Below are 23,990 nucleotides of genomic sequence, written 5' to 3' on the forward strand. Positions count from 1 at the left end.
TATTGCTATCGTCTGTCTCTGTGCTCATGGGGCCCCCCTTATTCACCTGACAGACTTGTGCCTCCATCCCCCAGCAAGCCCCAATGTTAAATCACAGGGAATAAAGACACACACTTTAGCTCCTCTTCCAGAAGTTTCAAGCTCCTGCAAATTAACCTAACTTCATCCAAAAGACCTTTGTTTGCTCACAGAGGGTCTCAGGGCATGGCAGTCTTTTGTTCCACTTCAACCGGGAAACATTTTCCTATCCTACACTTAACAAAAATGGGGAGCAGAACTTCACCTGATTCTTAGCACAACAAAGATCTCATTCAAAGAAACTTTCTGCCTACTTTCCCAGAGGTTGGAGAGGCTTACTTAATTCTTAATTCCTTCTCCTTCAGTGTAAGTATGGTTGGCTTTAAGAGGCACCCTGTTACTCAAGTATAAAACTAACCCCTTTGATAGGACATCTGGATGGCTCAGTGGTTGAGTGTCTGCTTTTGGTTCAGGGCATGATCCTCGAGTCCTACATCGGGCTCCCTGCGTGGAGCCGGCTTCGCTCTCTGCCTGTGTCTCTGCTTCTCTCTCTCTCTCTCTCTGTGTGTGTGTGTCTCTTATGAATAAATAAATAAAATCTTTAAAAAATAAATTAAATTAAATCAACCCCTTTGAAACGATACAAATATAGAGATAAGCTTTTTGAAGTGAGTACGACTTTTTTCTACTTATTTATCAATTATACGCTGTGACAGGTTAGATGATGTGGAGCACACACAACTTACTGTTCTCAATGACCTTATAATCTGGAATTCAATACTTTACTTAGCATTAAGTGCCCACTATGTGCCAGATAGTATTGTGGGAGCTGGGACCCTGTGATGAAAACACAAACAAACTGGAGCTTATGGAGCTTACAGAGATCAAGAATAAACAAGTAAATAATAAACATAGAGTATCATGTCCAGAATTGATAAGTGCCATGAAGAAAAATGAAGTCATGTTTGCCAGTGGGATGGGTGTGTCCCATTTGCTCACGTGGTCTGAGAAGATCTCTCTGGGATGATATGTAAGTGGAGACACATTAAGTGAAAGGATGAGTTATGTAACTATTTGGAAGAAGATACAGATTTTTCTAAGCAGAGAGGGTAGGTGTGAATGCCTGAATTTGGGAATTAGAAAAACAACACCAAAAACCTTAATAACAATAAAATTTGTAAGTCACAAGAACTATAATAAGACATCAGAATTACTATCCATTCAGGGCACCTGGGTGGCTCAGTCGGTTGAGCACCTGCCTTTGGCTTGGGTCATGATCTCAGAGTCCTGGGATCAAGCCCCATGTTGAGCTCCCTGCTCAGCGGGGAGCCTGCTTCTCCCTCTCCCCCTGCCGCTTCCCCTGCTTGTGCTCTCTCACTCTCTCTCTGTCCAATAAATAAAAGGTTTTAAAAAATTACTATCCATTCATCTATTCAATAAATAAGTACTGAGCCCTACTAGGGTCAAAGGAATGTATCTATGAACATAAGGTCCTAGAGGAGGCACAACTGACATGACCAGGAATAAGACACAGCATGTGTTCTCCAGACAGTCATGTTCTGATGTGGAAATAAATTTCAAAGAAAGAGGATTATTACAATTAAGGGCAATGAGTGTGCAGATGCTAAAAAATTACATAAAAGGGATACCTAAACAAGCTGTGGGTGGTAGGTGGGAGCTTTCTGGAGCACCTGATCTCTAAATTAAATCCAGAAGAGATAGTAGGAGGTATCCAGAAACAGAGTAAGATAGCAAATTTCAACCACATGCAGAGTCCTGGAAAAGCAAGAGCACTCAACATTAAAGAACTGTGGCACTGATGCCCTTGCAAGGCACCAGGTTCAGACAGCAAATGGCCTTATAGGTCCTACCAAGATTATTCTATATCCAGAGAACAATGGGGAACCGCTGAAGTGTTTTAGGTGGGAAGTGACTCCATCAGGCTTACCCTTTAGAGAGATCACTCTGCCTGCCACATGAAGAATTCATGGGTTCATAGACTAAAGACAAGGGTGGAGGAAAGGAGATGGATTTAAGAGTCATGAGGTCAGGTCAATCTTCAAGACTCCATGACTGGCTGAAAAGAGAGAATTATAAAATGAATTAGTAACACCAAAGAGGGAGAGCTGATTTCAGAGGATAGATTTGCAGTGAGTTTTGGGTAATGTACTAGCTTTAGAGAAAGAAGTTTGATGGGAAGATGAAGCTAGAAGTTCCTTCATATAATTATTCTCTCAGTAAGATTTATTGGTAAGAACTCAAAGTGCCTGGTTTAACAATGAAGAGACCAGAGTGCCTAGGTGGCTCAGTCAGTTAAGCAATCTGACTCTTGATTTCAGTTCAGGGCATGATCTCAGGGTAATGGGATCAAGCCCTGTGTAAGGCTCCCCACTCAATGGCGGGGGGGGGGGTCTACTTGAGATTCTCTTTCTCCATCTCCCTCTGCCCTCCTCTTGGCTCTCTCTCTTTCTCTCTAAAACAAATAAATAAATCTTTAAAAAAAAAGAATTATTGAGCTCTATGTACTGGGCACTCTAATTACTACCATATATTTGTTATATCACTTAATAGTCACAACAACTCTAGGTGGGCTGCTTTTATTCCTGTTGAAGGTAGGGAAACTGAGGCATGGAAGTAGTTAAGTAAATTGCCTATGGTCACACAGCTAGCAAATGTAAAAGATAATATAAACTTCCAATCTAGACAACAAAAATCAGCCCCATTACTTTATAATCATTTCTCATTTTACCAAAAAAAAAAAAAAAAAAAAAAAGTTATTTCCCACCAGACCATAGGAAGAGTGACTTTTGGCTGTTTAAAATCTACAAAAAAACACAAATTCCCTCTCATCAAAAAATAAACCAACCAAAATTATTGTCACTAGTGAAGAGACACAAAAAGACTAATGCAGATTCTGAAAGCATTCCAAAGAGAAATTTACCAAAATGTTTTCAGCAATGGCAACACAGTTTATAAAAATATATAGCCTTCTAGGGTAACTACTGCAAAGAGAAAATTACTAGCATTGATGAATTCTAGAGTTTTAAAACATTATTGAAATGTTTTTCAGTTTCAGAGCCCTCATATAAAAGAGATTATGCAGGCCTGACTCTCATGCTGGAATAGTTTGTGCAATGCTTCTCATTGATGCACTCAGTGATTTCATCGGCAGAAAGGAATGAAAACAAATGAACGAGAAGGAATTGGGGCCTGTTCTATAGAGGTAGTTCCTTCTTTATATTGATTTATTGATTGTGCATCTTGGGACTGCTATTATTCAAAGACAATATTTTCTGTGAGCAAAGATGGAGAATTTTATCCTGGGGCTTCTAGATTTGAATGGCTGCATGTCACTCCCTTTCAATATACTGTTTTGGGTTTTTTTGTTTTTGTTTTGTTTAGATTTTACTTATTTATTCATGAGAGACACAGAGAGGGAGGCAGAGACACAGGCAGAGAGAGAAGCCGGCTCCCTGCAAGGAGCCCAATGTGGGACTTGACCCCGGGATCATGTCCTGAGCAGAAAGCAGACCTCAACCGCTGAACCACCCAGGCGTCCCCCCTTTCAATGTATTGTTAATTTCCCTGTAAGAAAAGAATGGGAAAATTGAATCACTGTGACTGTATCTGTAAAGAATGAACTTCTAGTTCAACCTAGATTTCTACATAGCCTCTGTTTGTTAAAAAAAAAAAAATGTAGCATTTTCAAGGCATGGATCAAATGTGAGTGAAAATTTTTGCACAATTTATATTATACTTAATTTTAGAGTCTTGCTTGAGTTTTATTAAATTGATTTTTTGTAAATTATAAAGCATTGATTTAAAAAGAAAAAGACTTAGTTCAAAGAAGTTTACCTAAAAAGCACTCCTAAAAGATGAAAATTGCCACCCTTCATGAGGTTCCTTCTTTTTCTCTGGCTTGATAATTAAATCACACTTCTCCTTACATACTTGGGAGGAGGCAGGCTCCACAGTGGTGTCTGCAAAGACATGAGATTTTTAAAATGAGATTGTGCACATCAACTGAAAATTTTTTAACCTATAACTTATATTTTTTAAAAAAGACGAGTGATTCTCTAGACTACAATTTCAAGATCAATAAATTTCCGTTTCTCTCGATTTTCTTTCAAAAACACCCATTTTTGTTCCTTCAACTTTTAAAAAGGTCTATTTTAAACGACCTACTTTTTAAAACTGGTTTGTAGTTAAGTGTGTCACACCTGGATGTAGTCGACTTAAAAGTGTTTCAGTCCTTGCTATTTCTTTCTAAGCTAATTATTTTATTTTTAGTCATCCGACTAGTGCAGGATATTTTCTCTAGAGAAAATAAGAAAGTGGATGAGAACAGCATAGATTTGTTCTGGGTATGAGTGTTTAGGATATATGTTATGTTTCTGTTAGTGGTTAATATTATTTGTCAATGAAAACCACATAATTGCTCTGTTTAACATCCTCTCCATAAGCAAGTGGGAGGGCAGCGAAGAACCTGAAGAGCCCCTGAGGTCAATCTGTCTCTGATACAGAACTTTAAAGCATGGTCAACAGATGGTTGTCCATCCCATTTGTAAAAGTCTCTAGGGAAAACTCCACAGTTGTTTTTTCATCATAAATCCATCTGTATTGCATCCCTCTGTCAGGAAAGTGTGTCTAGTATCTTTCCAAAATCCTTCCTGTTTTCATGTTAAGTCCATTTCCTCCAAGTGTTACCTTCCCTGAGGCAAATAAACAAAAAACAAAAAACAAAAAAACAAAAAACCAGCTTCTATGTAATATCTTTTCACAAGGATCAGCCTTTGTCAAACTGAATTCTGGGCCACTACAAGAGATTTGTGTAGAAAACCTTACATTTGATTTGGGAAAGAAAATGCTATGTACTGGTTGGAATAATTGCACTATTACATGGCTTTATTATTCATAAGTTGGCTCAGTCTTTGAAATGGAGAATTAGGATCTAATTTAAAGTCATGCATTTAAGATATTAGGCTGATCTTTGCTGTGCAACAGAAAGCATATACTCCAACACTGCCCCCAGAAAACAATTTCAGATGTGCCCAGTGCTGCTAAGAGTAAAAGGTGATCTTAAGTGAGATAAGACTTCCAAAGACCACAAAAAGAAACAACCAAAGATCAACTTTGAATCAACTTTGAAACAACTCAAAGATCAGTTGCACATTTACATACAATATACAAAAGTTCTGCCAAAGCAATCTAAGAATTTTTTTTTCAAATTTTCCCCACAAATGTCTACTGAACGCATGCTATATCACAGTCACTATGCTTTATTAGTGTTATTCTAGAAGGATTCCTGAGGGGGCCTCCATGGATCCTCCCCCTGGTGTTCACACCCTGTTGCGATTCCCCTCCCTTCGTGTGAGGGCGGAACTGTGACTTGCTTCCAACAAACAGAATAAGGCAAAGGTGATGGGATGTGTATAACCATGTATACATGATTGCATGGTTACGTACATAAGATCTTAGTGCCATCTCACGAGAGTCTCTCTCCCTTGCTAGTTCTGAGGAAGCAGGCAGTCATGTTGGGATAATGAAGGCAAGGAAATGAAGGGGGCTTCTTGAGGCAGAGGGGGGCTCCCAGCCCACAGCCTGTTAGGGTCTCCAGCCAGAACTCAGCAAGAAAAAGAATCCCTCAGTCTACAACCACAAGGAACTGAATTCTGCCAACAGCCTGAGTGTGCTTGGAAGCAGATCCTTCTACCATTGACTCTCAGATGAGACTGCAGCCCTGGCTGACATCCAATTGCCCTGAGACCTCCCCTGAGCAGAAGACACAGTTTAGCGCCTAGACTCCTTATTCACAAAAACTGAGAGTTAACAAATGTGCATTGTTTGAAGCCACTAAAATTGTGGTAATATTGTTACAAAGTAATAAATAACTAGGTCCTCAGTCTTTCTCTTTCTTGACTTTGAAATCTTGGAAGCATACAGGCCAATTATTTTTACAAAGTGCCTCAATCTGGGTGTGTTTGTATGGAAATCTCTCAATCTGATCCTCAGGATTAGATTTATTTTTTTTAAAGATTTATTTTTATTTATTTATTTATGATGGACATAGAGAGGTTGAGAGGCAGAGACACAGGCAGAGGGAGAAGCAGGCTCTATGCCAGGAGCCGGACGCGGGACTTGATCCCGGGGCTCCAAGATCGCGCCCGGGGCTCCAAGATCGCGCCCTGGGCCAAAGGCAGGCGCTAAACCACTGAGCCACCCAGGGATCCCCTCAAGGTTAGATTTAGATTCAGGAATAACACAGAAGTGATGTTGTGTCCTTCTAAGAATATCCATCCTATTAAAAGGTGTATATATTTGGTTTGTCCCAATATAAGTGATATTAAATTGATCACTTGGTTAGAAAGGTATCCATAAAGTGTCTCCATTGTAAAGATACAATTTTCCCAGGAAAACTAATAAAAAACCTTGTAAGGAGATACCTTAAGGCTTTGTAAATACCCCATTCAACATTAAACTTTCACTGACTAGTTTCAGCAACCATTGATTCCCTTACTATATAATTCCTTTTGTATTTATTAGTTAGCATTCTACTATAAGGGACATTCTCTTCTTTCCTATTTACTTACTTATCTAAGATTTATTTATACCAGAGTGAAATTACAGTTTTTTATTTTAGTCAGTTGTTACAATTTATTATATTGTATATTCTATTAGACATTAGAATTATATATTGTACATTCTATTATTATATTATAGTCATAACATACTTTGATATTTAAATTCCTCCAGATTTGTCCATTGTAATCTCTGTCAGATATATCCTCTGTCCTTCTGATATGTTGCCATCATTTTAAGCCTTTCTAATTTTCTAGCAAAACAAGATTTTCCACACATGTCTTATACTTTTTCTGTCCAAGACCTGGAATTTTTTTCTCCAAACACTTCTGATTCCTTTTAAGGTGGAGAATGGTATTTAGAATCCAAAATCTGGGTACTAAGTGTACTCATTGCTACTGACATGTCATGGCTTTTAGTACCGCTCAGTGACAGAGCTGAAGTAGATACAGAGATATATTTAACAAAATATGCTTAAGATAAATATTCTAAAAACCACAAGATATTACTGAGTAAAATTTTTAAAAACTGGATTAAGTAGATAAATATACTATGTTCTTGGATAATAGGACTCATTATTATTAAGATGTGATTATGAAAATGTCTTAGCATCTTGCAAGGCTGCAAATCTATATATTGACTGGAATTGTGGTCACATCTGGGGCTCGAATGGGGACATATCCAGTCCTGTGCTCACACAGGTTGTTAGCAGAATTCAATTTCTTATATTTTTAAGACTGAGGGATTCGTTTTCTTGCTGACTGAAGGTCCTTATAGGCTGTCAGCTGGAGGGTACCAACAGCTCTTAGAAACTGCCTGCATTTCTTCATCATATGGGATTTCTCTACATGACACCCCCCCCCATATTTAATTTGTAACCTCCAATTCCATTTTGACACTACAATGTATCCTCAAGTTTTCTCCCTTCAACAGTGAGAAACTAGGATCTCACTATAAGTGCAAATATATTACTTTTCTCAAGCCTGGGATATACTGGAAGATTGCAGGGAGACAGAATATACTGTGTGGTATTTGAAAAAAAAACAAAAACAAAAACAAAAAGCAAGGCAGGAAAGACTTCACAACTCTTATAATTCACACCCCCTTTTAACTGGAAAGGAATCTGATCATCATAGGTTTATTTTTTCCTAGTTGTAAGATCAAAATCTTCAACAGTAGAGAAAGGTAAAAGTCAAATCATGCAGAACTTTGTAAGCCATCTTAGAGAGTTTTGGTTTTATTCTAGTACAATGGGAATTGGAGGACTTTCTGTTAAGTCATTGCACATTCGTTTGTTGTAAATAGCATTAACAGCATTTTTAAAGTTATTTCCTGGTAATGTTTATTATTTACTCAGTCTTCAACTCATTCTAAAACAAGATTGGAGATGCTTAGTACAGTCCCTAGGAGTAAGTTAAAACATTAAACAATCTAGCAAGCAGGGGTAATAAATAAAATGGAGCTGGGAAACAAGAGGTGGGGGTGAGGTCAGTGCAAAATATGCTCACCTTTAAGAACTTTAAAGTTAAGGAGATTTGTTACAAATTTTATCTGAGATTTCTGGAGACTAGAATGGTTTGAAATACCCCATCCCCCAATCCCTCATGATATACTCACTTCAAATAACAGGCCTCCACAACAAACACGCAATCTACCATGTGTACCACACAGAAATCAGACTCCAGAATGGCAGAGTCCACGGGTGTTTGTTCTTGGAGCACCTTGTCAGATAACTTTCTGATTCCTGATCATTTAACCCTTTCAGGTTAAGAGGAAATGGGCAGTTAGAGGTGCTTGTTTATTTAATCAGGGCAGCCAGTTGAAGCAAACAAGTCAAGACAAAATTTCACCCCATCTTTTGTAGGTAAGTACAGTGTTAAATTACAATTGACCCTCTGTTAGGAGAATGCATGGATCTCCACAGGGAAAAATTAAGCACTGAGGACAAAGCCTCTAGTCCATGAGCACTGTAATCACACATCGCGATGAGAACCCGCATTTTAAAATCTATAGAATTTATCACATATTATTTCACATTTCACTGCTCTGCTTACTTCTTATTGGTTTGTGGTTACTTGCATACAACAGTAAAGTTTCAGAAAAACTTTAGGTACAGAAGGACAATTATTTAATGCAGGAAGGATAAACCATTGCATTGGAGGATTGGAAGACATCTTTTAAAGTTCTTATATTATAAATTTAATTATGCGTTTCTACGCAGTGAGTAAGGTCTTAAATTCTTGCCAAGATTTCGAAAGGGCTTTGTGAAAGTATGTCGGCTAAATCACGATGGGTATATCACTGCTAATGGTGCCCTTCACACGTTGTGAAACATAGACTCCAGAATTAATTCTGCCCCCAAATTAGGTCATTGCAAAATGCCTCTTAAAACTGCCAATTTTTAATTTGCAGGACAATGAGATGGAGATGAGAAGAAAGCAAAAGGAAGACTCCAATTCCTTCTTGTAAAGCACAGTGGGGATCGGACAAAACAGAGTAGGAAGGCCGAGCCCTCTGAAACGGATGCTTTTTTGTGTGTTAATCCCCCTTAAATATAGGTGATGAATTAATTTAAACGTGGGCTAGGGATCCCTGGGTGGCGCAGCGGTTTGGCGCCTGCCTTTGGCCCGGGGCGCGATCCTGGAGACCCGGGATCGAATCCCACATCAGGCTCCCAGTGCATGGAGCCTGCTTCTCCCTCTGCCTATGTCTCTGCCTCTCTCTCTCTCTGTATGACTATCATAAATAAATAATAAAAAAAAAAAAAAAAAAAAAAAACGTGGGCTAACCGGCCTGCTCTGCACTGCATCCGGGTGGTGCCTTTGCTCTCAAGTTAACCTGATTGCGCAGAGGTGCCCTTGTTCCCTGACTTCATCCCCAAACCATCAGGATTATTTCAGTTTACCTTCTCCTTTTCCCAGAACATCCTGTTTGGAGTCATGCAAAGGGAGTGTTTGCTGCAAAGACGCCTAATTCATAGTTACCATTGTCGTTATCATGGACATACTACGTAGGGGAATGCCTCTGCTGGAGGTCACCCACCAGGACCCACAAACCTGTGGCCCACACCCAGGCTGGCTGGGCTCCAGACAGGTTGATTTGGCTCCTTCCAGACCCAAGCCCAGGGCGCTGGGCGGTCATGGTTCACCCAGGGTGGGGGCAAAGTGCCCAGGGTAGCAGCACTTCTTATTTTTGGTGGAAACTGCCCCTCGCTCTGGCTTTCAGGACCTGGGGGTGTGCGCACTCATCGCGACAGTCCCTCTCTTAAGTGAGGCACTCCGCGCCCCCCCACCCCCAATCACCTCTGCGCGCCCCCCTGCAGCCCGCGCAGCGCACCCCAGCGGCGGCGTGGCCTCCAGCCGCGGTGGCCACTGAGCTTCCGGCGAGCTCGCCAGTTGTCTCCGTCGCCGCCTGGGAATCTGGGGCCCCGAGCGACTCCGAGCCCCGTCTCCGTCGGACCCAGGGAGGACGCAGCCGCTGTGCCTGCCCCACCCGCCACACCTGGGAGCGGTGAGGCTGGGGAGAGGCGGGGCGCGGCCAGCGGCTGGCCTGGGGCGGAGCAGCGCCGCCGACAGCCCCGGGGCCTGGAGCGAAGCGGAGGGGGAGGGTCTCGGGGCAGAGCTCTCCTCCTCTGGGGGAGGGACCCCAGCCGGGGTGCACAGCAGCGGGAGCCAGCTGCCGAGTCGCCGCCCGTGGGTCATGGAGAGGGCCAGCCCCGGCGCCGGGGGGGCGCAGCTGCAGCGGGATCAGGACTCCGTGGAAGCGTGGCTGGATGATCACCGGGACTTCACCTTCTCTTACTTTGTTAGGAAAGCCACCAGGTAAGGAGGGGACCCCGGAGGACGCGCCGGGCGCTGAGTGACCTGGGGCTCAGCTCGCCCCTTCCTGAACCTCCTCCCTTCCTTCACCCTTAAAGGAGCTCTGTTCCCAGGCCCTTTGCTTTCCAAGGAGGGCTTTGGTCCCGCTGGGGCATAGAGACCTCGACTCCGCGGCCGGTACAGTCCAGATGCCCAAGCGTGGGGTTTGATCCAACTTGCTCACAAAGTTAGATGCAACAGTGCGCAGGCCGGACCCCCTCCCTCGCCCCGACCCCCACCCCCCGCTGCCCTGGCGATCCCCGAGGGCAAGATTGTTCACAGACACCCGCCTTCAGAGGCCTTCCCCGGGCCCCCCTCTAGCCTCCGGGGCCCCCTAAATCTTAGCGCCCCCCAAACCGTGTTGGAGCCCTTCCCTGCAGCTCCTCCGGGAGCACCATTTCCAGCTGGGTCGCAGCGGCTCCGCTCCGCCCCCGGCCCCCCTCGCCCGGCCCTCGGCGGGGCGGGGAAGCAGGGGGTGGGGTGAGAGCGCGAGGAGCCCTAAGGCAGCACCATGCCGGAGTCCTCCCGGAGTGAGTGCGGTCGCCTCTCGCCCCCCCGCAGTCCCTCCCGGGCTCGCGCGCTTCCTTCCACTCTGTCCGGCTGCGCCCAGGGCTCCGCGGCGTGCACGGAGGCGCTGGGGAGGGCGACGGAGGCGGCGGCGGCCAGCGGGGGGCTGGCGGGTCCCGCGCGGCCCGGCTGAGCCCGGAGGCCGGCTCCTCCCGGTCGCGAGCCCAGCGCCGGGGCGGCGGCGGCGGAGGGCGGGGAGGAGGCCCCCGGGGAGCGCCGCACGCGCGTGGGAAACGCTCGCCACTGCGCCCGGAGGGATTGGGGCTGGGGCGGCGACGGGCGGCGGCGGGGCGGCGGCGTCCCCGCAGCCCGAGGAGCAGCCGGGCGGGCTCCGGGGCGCACCGGCTGCAGGCGGCGGCCGTCGGGGGCCGACGCGCGCCAGGCGGGGCTGGTGGGGCGGCCCCGGGATCCCCCCGCCGCCGCGCGGGCTCGGCTGTGCCGGGCGCTCCCCGCCAGGGGGCGGCGCAGGGCGGGGCGGCGCGGGCGGCGGGGTCGGTGAGCCAGCGAGCAGGCTTCAGGGGCCGCCTCACCTGGGCTCCTCATCGCCCCTGGCGCCCCGGAGCCCAGGGGCCTGCGGAGGCCGAGGGGGCTGCGCCTCCAACGTCCTGTGTTCGCTATGTTGCCCTTTGGAGACCAAACAAGGTAGTTCGCTGAGCATCCCCCCCTTCCCACTTCCCTTGGGGGCGCGGGGCTGGGTGCGGGGTGGGGGCGTCGGGGCCACGGGGGGGTGGGGGTGCTTCCCTGGAAACGGACTGTCTGATGGGCTTCCCCGCCTTTATTCTCTTCCGGTGTAGTAGTACTTTGGGATCTTAGAAGCGGCTCTTTTTTGTTTGTTTGCTTTTTAACAAAAGGCTGTTTCTCCTAAAGAGTTGATGTGGATGTCATCACTGTCGGGCTTTGGGGACAGAGCCGTTGATTTAGGGCAAATCTGATCTCCAGGGCTTCGTTGCTCCGCCCTCCTTGCAAAGTCTCCTTGCCCGCCTTGGCAGTCTTCCTTCAAAAGTCCTGAACCTGGAGCCACCTGAGGATAAACCCCCCCAGAGAGAGTGATGTGTGTTCGAAGGACGCTGTTCTGCGCGTTCGGGCCAGGGCGCTCAGGCACCGGGATCCGGGATTCTTGCCTGCTGCGGGCCGCGGGTCCCGGGGCTCACCTGCCACTCGGAGGCCATCTGTCCCCAGTTCCTTTTCCCCCTGGCCCACTTCCCCCTCTTTGCCTCATTGAATGGGGAGTAGGCAGGAGAACTGGGCTGATTGTTTTTTTTTTTTTCAGTGTGTCAGGGTGTTCTTTGGAGGTGTTCTGTAGGCAGGTTATTAATAGTTGAAAGAAAAAACTGAGGGGTCTTACATAAATCAGCATAAATGTCCTCTTCTTACCCCCCCCCCCTTAAGGTAGGCACTTAGGATAGCTTGGTGGTCGGTGTTAATAGTACGTAAGAATGCTTCTCCCAGAGCCTGCCAAAACTTTGCTAGTAACTTTTCATTGGCAAACAAATGGAAAGAGTTAAATTTACTTTGTTTTCCGCATTACTTTTTCTCCCAAGTAGCATAGAATTAAAATCCTAATTTCTCAGAGTTGCGCTGCTCAGTGTAAAATTTAGATCATCTGAAACTCTATATAAAGACTTTTTTTTAGCGATGGTTATTATATTATAGTTGTTGACAATAGACTGACTACCTTCTTTGAAACGTATGTGTGTATTATATATCTATCTGTAAGATTTCATGTTGAGTAAAAGTCAGAAAATGAAAGTGTAAAATATTTAAAGAGGAGTACAAGCCATTAATTTTAAGAGTTATAAAGTGCTGAAAGTTGTCAGTTTAAAGAATATAATCTGAGAGCTTGTGTGTAGTCAGGGGTTCTGGTTCGGGCTTATATTTGGTGGCATTAACTGGAGATTTAAGAGAGATTAGACAGTAGTTGATTCTAAAAATTCCAAATTTCTAAACCCAGTGTGATTCATATGGTTGTGGTAAAAACTTATTGCAGACATTTTGACTTTAGAGCTAGGATTTTTTTTTTTTTTAAACTAGAGGCTCACATTACTTTGCTTTTTTCCCTTTTGTTACACTCTAAGTGTAAAATGAGTCTGTGATTCAGGACCCCATGAAACAGATCGTTCTGTAGAAACATTTAACATGTTTTAAAATTTAAAATAAATTTGGATTCACTTAGATTGGGCATCTGTGCCTGTGAACAGGCGTGGAATATTTCTACCTTATTTGATTTAATTGTTGTCATTTGACATTCATGCGTGCTTTTTTGTCCTATCCCCAGACTGAATGATCTGTCCTCAGAAGTAGTCCCTGAACAGGATGAAGGTTTCTGGCATTCCTAAATTTTCATTTAAATACCTGTGAAAATTGGTTGACCTTGAAAGGAGTTCTGCTGCTATATTACATTGTTTGTTATAACTTATCTTCAAACACAGGGCTAAGCAGCTGGTTAAAGGCTACAAGCTTGGGGCATAGATGCTTTTTAGGAATCGCAGCCTCTTTATGTGAATTTGAGTGTCAATTGAAGAATTCATAACATAATTTATAGGCAGAAAAATTATTTTGAGACTTGTAAACTACAACGTATGGAAAATCCCACCCTCACTGTTCTACCCGCCTGAAATATTATGTTAATTAAGGGCTCTAATCTTCCTGCATTTGCAAATGAAGGCTTCGGGTGCCAGTGCCACTTTAACAGCTGTTCTTGACATATTAAAATAATGTTACTTTTCATTATTTACTAATCTTTTCTGCCACAGAGGGTGATGTTTTAGATCATTTTAGGAGTATCGTGATTGACTTTTTATTGCTTTGTTTTGTACTAGGCAAAAGCTTGAGAATATTTGGCATTTAATGGAAATAGGAGTTACTAAGTGAGGACAAGTTTTTATGACCGCTTGGATCAAAGTCCAGAAACAGAAGTTTTACACTTCCATGTAGCTTTCAGCGATAGAGTTTTTATTTGACACTGCAAAACTGTGCTGAATTAGTTGGCATTCCCAGTCCTGTGTTTGGGATTCTTTTCGCTTCTTTTCTTTTCTTCTTTCTTTGTTTCTGTCATATTTTTTTCTCATCTCTAAAAGCTGTAATATTCTTATTTGCAAGACAGTTCTATTAAAATCAGATGATAGATATCAAATAAATATGCCATCCACTTAAAAAAAATACTGTTTCTGTGATTATATAGGAATATAATTCCAATTTTCAGATAAATGATTTGTTAGGCATATTTTATTAAGTTGTCCCTAGTGTTGAAGATAATAAAACTGTGTGGTTATTGACTCAGTCTGACTTCGGTCTTATTTATAATAATTTTATGGTGGTAATTCTGATGCAGTAATGACCTTTTCTTTTTGTATGGCTTATAAACAGCGTTCATATAGCCAGCTTTAAGCTGCTCTTTAGTACTCACCTCAAGATGTGCAGTTTTTAGCGTTTTGAATATGTTGTGCAACAAAATTTTCTTTTTAGTAATTCCACCTAAATATTTAAAATATCTGAAACTGGCTTTTAAGTTTTAAAGGTAGAGTTTGTACCTTCATCCTTATCTGAATACAGAGAAGGTTTCCTAAGGTTTGAAACACAAATTAACTTAGGACTTTGCTTGAACTTCCTAGTGCATTTTAATAATGCTCAAGAAAGATTTCTTATGTAATTGAAAAGGCTACACAGAACTGTTTGGTGTTTATTAGTTTATCCCCCAAACATTTTTCAACCTAATATTTTATTAAACCTGTAACTGTTATGTCGAATTAGATGTGTTCTTTGTTCTCAGAGCTGATTGTAGGATGACAGCCTCTTCCTAGGAGGAAAGTCTTCCATAAGGACCACAGGGCAATTAAATAAATCACTGAGTTGATTGATCGTGGAGGGTTCAAAACGACTAATTTCTGAATTTAGGATGCAGTCTAGTTACTGACTTTGCAGGACTTCCTATGAAATTAGTTTAGCTGGACAGATGCGGATTCAGTTGACCAGTGTTTACAGCTGATTGATGTGGTCCTGGTGATATCTGTTTTATCAGGTTCTGAGTAAAAAGCGCCTGTGAGCTACATACCTAGGAATAAAAATTGAAGGAAGGCTTTCCAATATAGGAGTCATTCATTTGGTATTTAGCTCTGTAATCTTATTTACTGACTTGGTATTCCCACTTAATTTGAATTATTATTATTTTTTTTACGATGTAAGTGCTTTATTCATTTTCTCTAACTGGTAGAAATTTACACTTACTGCCAAGCAAATGTTTAAGGCAGGTAAAGCCAAGTGAGTGTTGAGTTCTTAAGAGTCATTTTGCTAAGTATTCTAAAAACCTTTTAAGAAGCTCTTAAGGATATCTATTTATTTCTCTGGTTTGTAGTTTGTACTGAACATGCTTTTTAAAGTGTTATGTGCCATTGGTAGCTTCTGTTTTCCTTGAGACTTTTCCTCTGATTCTGAATTGTAAAGTCAACCTTTTGCAAATTACGTTTTCTGAATAATTTTATTAAATCTAAACTTGGGAGAGAAAAGATCCTCTTCTAGTATCATATCTCTAGTGATAACTACAAAAAATAGCCATCCTTATTTCTGCTCTCTGTACATATACCGAGGTATAAGAAAAGATCCTGATCTTTTAATCTGATGAAATAGTTAAAACACACACACACACACACAGAATTTTTGCACTTTAGAGTTAGAGAGGATCATGTAATCCGGTGTTTCTCAGACTTAAGTAGTGTTCCCCTGCTAAAGACAGTCTTATTCATCTCTAGTATATTAGTTAGAAAGTATTTGGTCATAAGGAACATAAACTCTACTTGGATGCATATAAAATTGACTTACATAATTAAGTGCCTGGAGATTGGTTTGGTTATGAAATTGAGTTGATCAAATATTGTCAAGATTCTGTTTGTCTGTATGTCTGTTTAATCTGTTTGTCCTTCCTTCAGTCCATCCATTCATCTCTTCTTCTTTCTTTCTTTCTTTCCTTCCATCCATCTACCCTTCCATTTTTTGGCCTTATGCTGTGTTGGCTTTATTCTGTATGTTTTCTTTATAGGCTAGAAGCTTTTTCGGTGCAATATTCTGTGGGTTTTAAAATTCTGATACTAGAGAAAAACCTTGTTATTTGTGTCAGTCCTCTCAAAATTACTCTTGCCCTGCTTGGGTCATGTGCCTGCTCTGAACCAATCACTGTGTCCAGAAGAATAGGTTTATCCAAGGGGTGGGTAACCCACAATGTGAAATGCCTTTGGGGGAGAGGGAATTTCCTAAAAGAAAGCGATGTAGACACACCAAGAAGTTCCAGATACCTACCATCTAGTGCCGGGCTTCCTTTTATTTAATGTTAGTTAAATGTGGAATTCTTAAGAGCTGGTATAATGCTGCCATAATTACAGCATTTTTCCAATTGTAATACCAAAATAAATTTATGAGTTAATTATGAGCTAAAATGGTACAACTCCAGCCAGATACAAGTTGACAGCATTTATTAAATCACCTTTTTAGAGTGAATATGGCCCTGACTGCCCAGTAAAGGGTCTGGTGAGGTCAGCTCACCTTTGCTATGGTTGCCTTAATGATGATTGACTTCTTCTCCTGGGTCTGCTCAGTTGGGAAGCTTTTATTCCAATAGCACAGCATACCAACTTTGGGTTTTCCTTGGTCTGAAAGCATATTTGCATATCAGATTGGTCTCTTTTTACATTTTCTCTTTGTCCTGGAACCACTAAGCTGCAGTGTGATTGTGAACACAAATATAAACCTGACTGCTAAAATTGCAGGACAGTGCTTGATTCCAAGGTGGTCATCCCAATATTTTAAAGTATACTTCTTTCACCTTCTTCTTTCTTCTTTCTTCTTTCTTCTTCTACTTCTCTTTTTTTATTTTAATTATCATCAGTGTGAAAACACAAAATTTAAGACATTTTCATAGAAAAATTACAGATCTCCAAAACACACTTGTTTGGGGTCCCTCCAATTGGAAAGTGCCAGTCCAGCACAGTCTTTCCCATATCTCAGCTGCAAAACAAATCAGTTTACATATTTACAGCATAGACGTCAGTGACTATGTTTTCTTTCAGAGATAAGTAGGTTTTCCTTTAAGGAATATTTTTCACACGTGATTGTGAGTGCACGGAAATTTACAGAACACATCTCTTTCAACTCTCAGTCAAATGTGAATGTAAAACCATATGAAGCAGTTATGCATTTTATTTGTATTGGGTCCCAGTTAGCTTCTCAGATGTTTTCATAGCTGGAGAAAACTTGGAAATACTAAATAACTTTAGGCAGAGCGTTCATGTCCTTTCCATGCCAGATCCAAGAGAACTAATCACTAACATTGGAGTAGAGGTTATTTGAGGATATCACTTGGGGGTGCTCCAAATCTCCCCAGCTTCATTTAATAGCCTATTATAGTGTAGTCATCTTTTCTTTATCTAAACCAGTACTCCTCAAAGGGGATGCTGTGGGGGTACCTAGGTGGTCCAGTTGGTTAAGTGTCCAGCTCTTAATTTTGGCTCTGGTCATGACCTCAGGGTTGTGAGATCAAGCCCCACCTTGGACTCCATCCTGGGCATGGACCCTGCTTAAGATTCTCTCTCTCTGTCTCCCTTTATTCCCTCCCCAGCTTCTCTCTCTCTCCCCCTCTCAAAAAGAAAAGGTGAGGGATGCTATTGGCATTCGATGTTGGCTTTTTTATGTTGTTGTGAGAAACTGTACAACACATTGCAGGATATTTAACATCCCAAGGCCCCAGACACTAATTGCCAGAGTGCCCCCATCATACTGGCCCACGTTTCCAAATGCCCTCAAGGGCATACATTAGGTACATCTTGGTTAGAAGCCACTGTTCCGAAATCTTTCATATTGATTTCTACTGATTAATACTGTGTAAGGGCCCCAGATAGGACAAATCTTAGCTTCAAACCCTGGAGCTATCTCTTTCAAAGGGTATGATCTTAGGTGCTTCATTTGCCTTCTCTGTAAAATGGGGATAGCATTTACTTTGTAGGGTTCTTAAGAAATTTAAAGGAAATAACACATTTTCTTCTCTCTCCTAGAATGAATTTCAGTAGTTTACTCTTTTATCTTTATCTTGAGAATCATCAGCACCTTAAATATAATCACAGACAGTTATTGCTTTATTCTGGCAAGTGGGAATTAGAACAAATGAATGGTGATTTTATAGATTTTAAGAGTCCTTATTTTTTACATGAATGTTAATTAATGATTTGAACAGAACCATTTGTGAATTCTGTGAGGTACTGGAAAAGGAAGTGGAAGGGGAGCTCAGACCTCCCAGTGCTGTCCCCAGCATTGGAATTGGCCCAAATTAATAACCCTCAGCTTTAAAGTGAGAGAGGGTAGGGAATCAAAGCAGAGACATTCATTAGTGAGCTTAAAAATCTCTTTCAGCTCTAAGCATTCTTCTTTTTTTAAGTTTATTTGAGAGAGAAAGAGAGAGAGAGAGAGAGCATGCACACAAACAAAAGAATACAAGCAGGGGGAGCTGCAGAAGGAGGAGGGAGAAGCTGACTCTCCCCTGAGCAGGGAGCCTGATGCCCATGGTTCCTTGCTCTATCCCAGGACCCTGAGATCATGACTTGAGCCAGAGGCAGATGCTTAACCGACTAAGCCACCAGGTGCCCCAGCACTAAGCATTCTTGATTCTCACAAGGAGAGCAGAGTGTCAGATTCTCAGATTCAATAGTTTTCTTCTTTAACTACTTTCCAAATATATGAGTAGTGGATGCAGGTCAAATCATTCAAACAGTGTAACTCAAACTGTAAAATTAGGATTGAAGGGCAGGAAAAATATCTAATGTTATATTTATTTTTGTGAGTTATTTTTGTGGTTTTCCTACAGATCATTTTAGCAGATTTCCGTATAGGTGTTTAACCATCCCTTTCCAGACAAATAATTAGTATACTTTTTGTAATTCTGGTTTTAAAGTGATTAATTCACATGACTTATGGAAAAAAGCACTGGACAGAAAGAAGAAGGGATGACACTTTAATAGTAATCTTCAAAACTTGGGAATATGTTGTGTTTTGTGGATTACTCAGGTCCTGCATCTTTTTAATCTACTTGTCTGAAGCATCCTGCAAATCTCCCCAAATATTACTGCTCAAAAACCTGGTGCATAGCCCTCCTGGAGGCCCAAGCTTCAGCATACTTAGAGAATTTCCTCAATTGAGCCCCTTCGGTAGGAGCTATAACAGACCAACTTTAGTTTCCAAATCTGTATCAGAGTGTTAAAGTATTATGTTGTCTAGTACTAAAAACCATTCTGCGATTTAGAATTATGATTATTGTGAAATATTGCAATTGTTTTCATTATAGTTATTTATTTTCTCACATTTGTTGTGAGTTTTATCTTTGATATTTTGAAAAAAAAAGGTCCCCCAAATCTATAACTTATTTCTGCAAAAAAATTAAGTTTTTGATAGTAATGGAAAAACAAGATATGTTCTTATATTTATTTTTCTCAACTAAATATTCAGCTCTTTATTTTTATAAATTATTCAGAAAATTACATCATATATAGTGTAGTTATTATTAGTCTAGGGAGTCTTAATGGTTTTTCAGTACTAAATTGAGAGAAAACAAGCATTGAAAAGACCATTTTATTCCTTTAAGTGTTTCTGTACAGATATTAGTGCTTTTAAAACAGGAGCCTAAGAAGCAGCAGTGGCTAACATCTAGTTGTTCTGTACAAGCCTCTTGAATAATTTTTATTTTTACAAGAAATCACTTTTGAAGGTATACTCCATTTAATAATGTTTGATTAACTGAAAAGTAATATCTATCATGTATTAAAGACTGTATTAGGCATAAGGTTTGTCTGAGACTCTATGCTGTCACATTATATGTCTCATTTCCTTAAATTTTTAAAAATTATTTATTTATTTATTTTAGAGATTGAGAGAGAGAGAGTCCAGGAGCATGGGGAGGGAGCAGAGGGAGAGGGAAAGAAAATTCTCCAGCAGACTCCCCCCTGAGCTTAGAGCCTGACTGGAGGCTCCATCCCTGAGCTGAAATCAAGAGTCAGCTGCTTAACAGACAGAGCCACCTGGGTACCTCTCCTTTTATTTTCTTAAGAATCCTAGGAGGGTTTATGTCATTATCTACATTCATTATATGGAGATTCCAGTCTTGGAATCTAATGTCCCTAAGGTTCCACTCTTGGAAAGAAGTAGCTCTGGGGTTGAAGCTTAAGTCTGCCCCACCTAGGGTCCTTATCCACCAAGATCTACCTAAATTTAGTGTCAGTGTTAAAGGAAGCAAAGCAAAAGCTCATAGATTTAATATTACGTGGACTCTTAACTCAGGAAGAGAGGCAGGTTTCTCCTAGGGCCATTTATGTGCATGCACGTTAATAAATGATGTGCCTAGAGACTTTGCCCAAGTGGGTTTAATTTCCGTATATAATTTTAGAGTATAAAAAGTGGAAACTCTCAAATGACATTTTAAAATAGAATGGCTGAGTATTTAGGTACTAGGCCATCACAATTATATTTTTAGTATTAGAACACAAATACCTAAAGTACAGTATATTTTCAAAGAATTTTTATCCTTTGATAACATTGTTTTAGACAAGAGTACAAAACACATTAAACCAGTTGCTCTACAATTAGGTTTCATCTAATGGTATTTTTAACTTATGAGAGTTACCGTGTTTATATCACAGTTTTACTTTGCCTTGTAAATTTTTCTTCTTTTTTCCTTAGTTTCCTAGATGCCAAGAAATATTCTATAAAACCTAGACAAAGCATTTTAATCATTTTCCCCTTTCAAGGTATCTGGAATATTAAATACATATTTTAAAGCATTCCTGTCTTTTCCAAGATTCATTTCATAAGACGAGTGAGCACTTCAGCTTTTGTAGAAAGTAAATTTATTGTTACATGAAGTGCTTATGGACCCAGTCATCTGTGTGTGTGTGTGTGTGTGTGTGTGTGTGTGTGTGTTGCTGACCATATTTGAAATCCTGTGTAACAGTTTACATCCCTCTGTCCTGTCAGTAAGTTGTGTATTTCCTACTTAATATTTTTAGTTAGAAGGCATTTGGAGGAAACTGTGAGATGTCTAGATTAGTGGAAAATTTCTAGAACACAAACTATAAGTTGTAATTTTCTTTCCTGTAATGTTTCTAATAATCTTGAGTGAAAATGAGGAATTGCAAAAGGTGGAAAAGTTTTGATTCTTAACACAGTATATGCTTTACAGTTACCTTTCATTTTTTTTCAGTGAGGATTACTAATCAACTTATAATGGTTTAGGAAGAAGATGAAGATACAAACTTAAACCTATTTAAATATCCGTCAAAGGGTACAACTAGATTTGAACCATTAAATTAAGTCATTAAGTTAGTTGACTCTATCATTTTAAGAATGATACACTTTTCAGCTACTTAAAAATATAAGTACATAGGGTTCACCCATGTTTATAGGTTTTTTTTTTCATGTTTATAGTTTTAAGGAAATAAACTGTTACAACTATTGTAAAAAGCAATGATAATTCACCTTCTAAGCCTTGCCCTACCCCAAATTTTTTTGATCTTTTTTATCACGAATGAATGAATTTGGTCATCCCTCTGTGACTAAAGATGCAAAATATCCAACTAGAAATATCCAGCTCAGCCTTTTCCTGCAGCAGCTGCTAGAAACCTGGTTTCCTGGCTTTTTGAGTGCATGAACTCATTTAATTTGTAGGGCGGGGCAACCCAGGAGGCTCAGCAGTTTAGCGCCGCCTTCCGCCCAGGGCTTGATCTTGGAGATGAGGGATCCCGTCCTGCCTCTGGCTCCCCGCATGGGGCCTGCTTCTCCCTCTCTCTCTTTCTCTCTCTTCCACTCCTCTCTCTCTTGGTCTCTCATAAATAAATACAAATCTTTTAAAAAGTAGGGCGCTCCACCTACTTTGTAACACCATTTTGAAGGGTGCAGTGCTGGTAGTGTTAAAAAGAACTTCAGTGAAATCAAAATATGTTAAATATTAAACATAAACATAGATTTATGACACTGATTTTTATATCAAATTGCCATTGCTTGTGTAGTTTGGGCTGGAAGAGTCTTCCCTAAAGTAGAATATCAAGGTAATAAACTTCTGATTGGATCCACTATTTGAAAAGATTTGAAATTCAAAATTCAGGTCACGTTTATGACAATTCATTGCAAGTTTTTGACACCTGCCATTTGGCTTTATTTCTTATTATCTACTTAATATCAATCCTTGGGGCTCTTTGCTCAGTGTGGGAAAGGATCCCTTTGGGAGCTGGAGCAGCATCTAAGGTATGAACAAGTTTGAAACCACAGATGGTGATCACATTGCGTTACCTGAGAGGAATAACTCCCAACAATGATTTTGGTACCCTTCAGGGTTTCTCTAGTTATTTTAAGACGTATTGTAAAAGTTAAAAACAAACACAAAACTAAATTTAATTTACCCATTTTAAAAAGGTGTGTAATATAACTCATTTATGAGGTAAGAAATTCTTTGTGTCATAAAATAAGGAAGGTACAAGTGACTGGAGGATAATGAGATGCATTTGGGTAAGAAGAGAGGGAATGATTTGAATGGGCTGTTAAACATTAGGATCTTATCATCGACTATAAATTCTTGGCACCAACTTTCACTGCGTTTCCCTTGGCCATGGCTTTATTTCAAGTGTCTAGGGCCTGTTAGCTTTCATTAACAGCCTTGCAAAGTGAAATCAACTCAAAGACTTCAAGAGGGCCGCCCTGCTTTTGATCGCTCCCAGGTTTGCAGGGCACTTAGCAAGGACATGCTTGTGCCCGAAAGTAGAGTCCCTAAGTTATTAGTGCTTGTGACACAGGGTAAAAATACTTTGCAGAACTTGTGTCTTTTTTCCTTCTTTTTGCTCAGATGATTAGGATGCGACTTGTATAGAGTTATGATATGACTCTTATTTTCTGGAGGAGGGGGAACTTCATAGGATCCTATAAAGAATGGCATCCTACAGTGTCTGCCTTGGCCAAGGACTTGGAGTCGTCAGGATGCCTGTAGCCAACCTATTTCCAGATGCTGTTAGCCCACTCGGGCTGTGGGATTGTACACCAGGAACACCTCTTTCCCCTCATCCTTTCTCTGATTCTTAGAACCTCATAAGGAATGAACAGCCACTGTTCCTTACCCCAGCCCTGCATCTCCGCTGGAATGAGAGGTGAGGGTACAGGTTATCGCAAAATCTTAAATATATAGAGGAGATTTTGAAATGTCTCTGCAAGCATTTTCTAAGTTAACTCTATATCAACCCTGCATGGTGAGTGGAGGAGTAGGGAGGTCCTTCTCCCATTTAAAAAAAGAGGAGGTGAAAAAAATATAAAATAAAAAAGGAGGAGGTGGGGACGCCTGGGTGGCTCTGGTTGAGCATCTGCCTTTGGCTCAGGTCGTGATCCTGGGGTCCTGGGATCGAGTCCCTCATCATACTTATCCCTCTTCCTATGTCTCTACCTCTCTCTCTGTGTCTCTCATGAATAAATAAATAAAATCTTAAAAAAACAAAAGGAGTGGAGGGGCAAAAAGACATTGAGTTGACTGACCTAATGGTCATCTGCTGGCCTGTTGATAAAGTAAGCCTTTATGGGCGGGTCTTTGTGGCCTGTTAATACAGCTGCCCATGTTGACAACCGAAAGACTTAGTTGAGGCTAAATGGCTTAGCCTCACATCTATGTAGTCATATAACTGGAACTAGAATTATCTTCTGATGGCCTGTTTGGTATTCTTGACTTTATATCCTGCTGAAGATAGCACTTTGGCCCTCGTCAAGAGGTCAGAACAGGTGGTTTAACCCTGTTACATGGAAGAGGAAGTTGAAACTCAGAGGAAGAAAATTGTTTGCTACTAGACATACAACTCATTAGTAGCAAATGCTTAGATGAGATTAGAATTTAGGATTCCCCAAAATTTAGCCTCTTGATGCTTTGTAGTCCCAAGAATTTTTAATGGTTATTCAGTCTCTCTTTTATGA

The 23,990-nt window shown here is 41.2% G+C and overlaps 2 protein-coding genes across 5 annotated transcripts in view; both read left to right on the forward strand.

Annotated features, from left to right (window-relative positions):
* Positions 1–23,990, forward strand: part of LOC121492842 (rho GTPase-activating protein 20-like) — a 549,286-nt gene that overhangs the window by 293,249 nt on the left and 232,047 nt on the right. The window lies entirely within an intron of this gene.
* On the forward strand, positions 10,297–23,245 carry LOC121492609 (translation initiation factor IF-2-like). The gene is made up of 4 exons (XM_041757842.1): positions 10,297–10,418; positions 10,546–10,592; positions 10,990–11,663; positions 22,885–23,245. Exons 1-4 carry the CDS (start codon positions 10,297–10,299, stop codon positions 22,906–22,908), a joined length of 867 nt encoding a protein of 288 aa, XP_041613776.1. The 3' UTR covers positions 22,909–23,245.

Source organism: Vulpes lagopus, chromosome 6 (genome assembly GCF_018345385.1).
Source record: "Vulpes lagopus strain Blue_001 chromosome 6, ASM1834538v1, whole genome shotgun sequence".
Lineage (NCBI taxonomy): Eukaryota > Metazoa > Chordata > Mammalia > Carnivora > Canidae > Vulpes > Vulpes lagopus.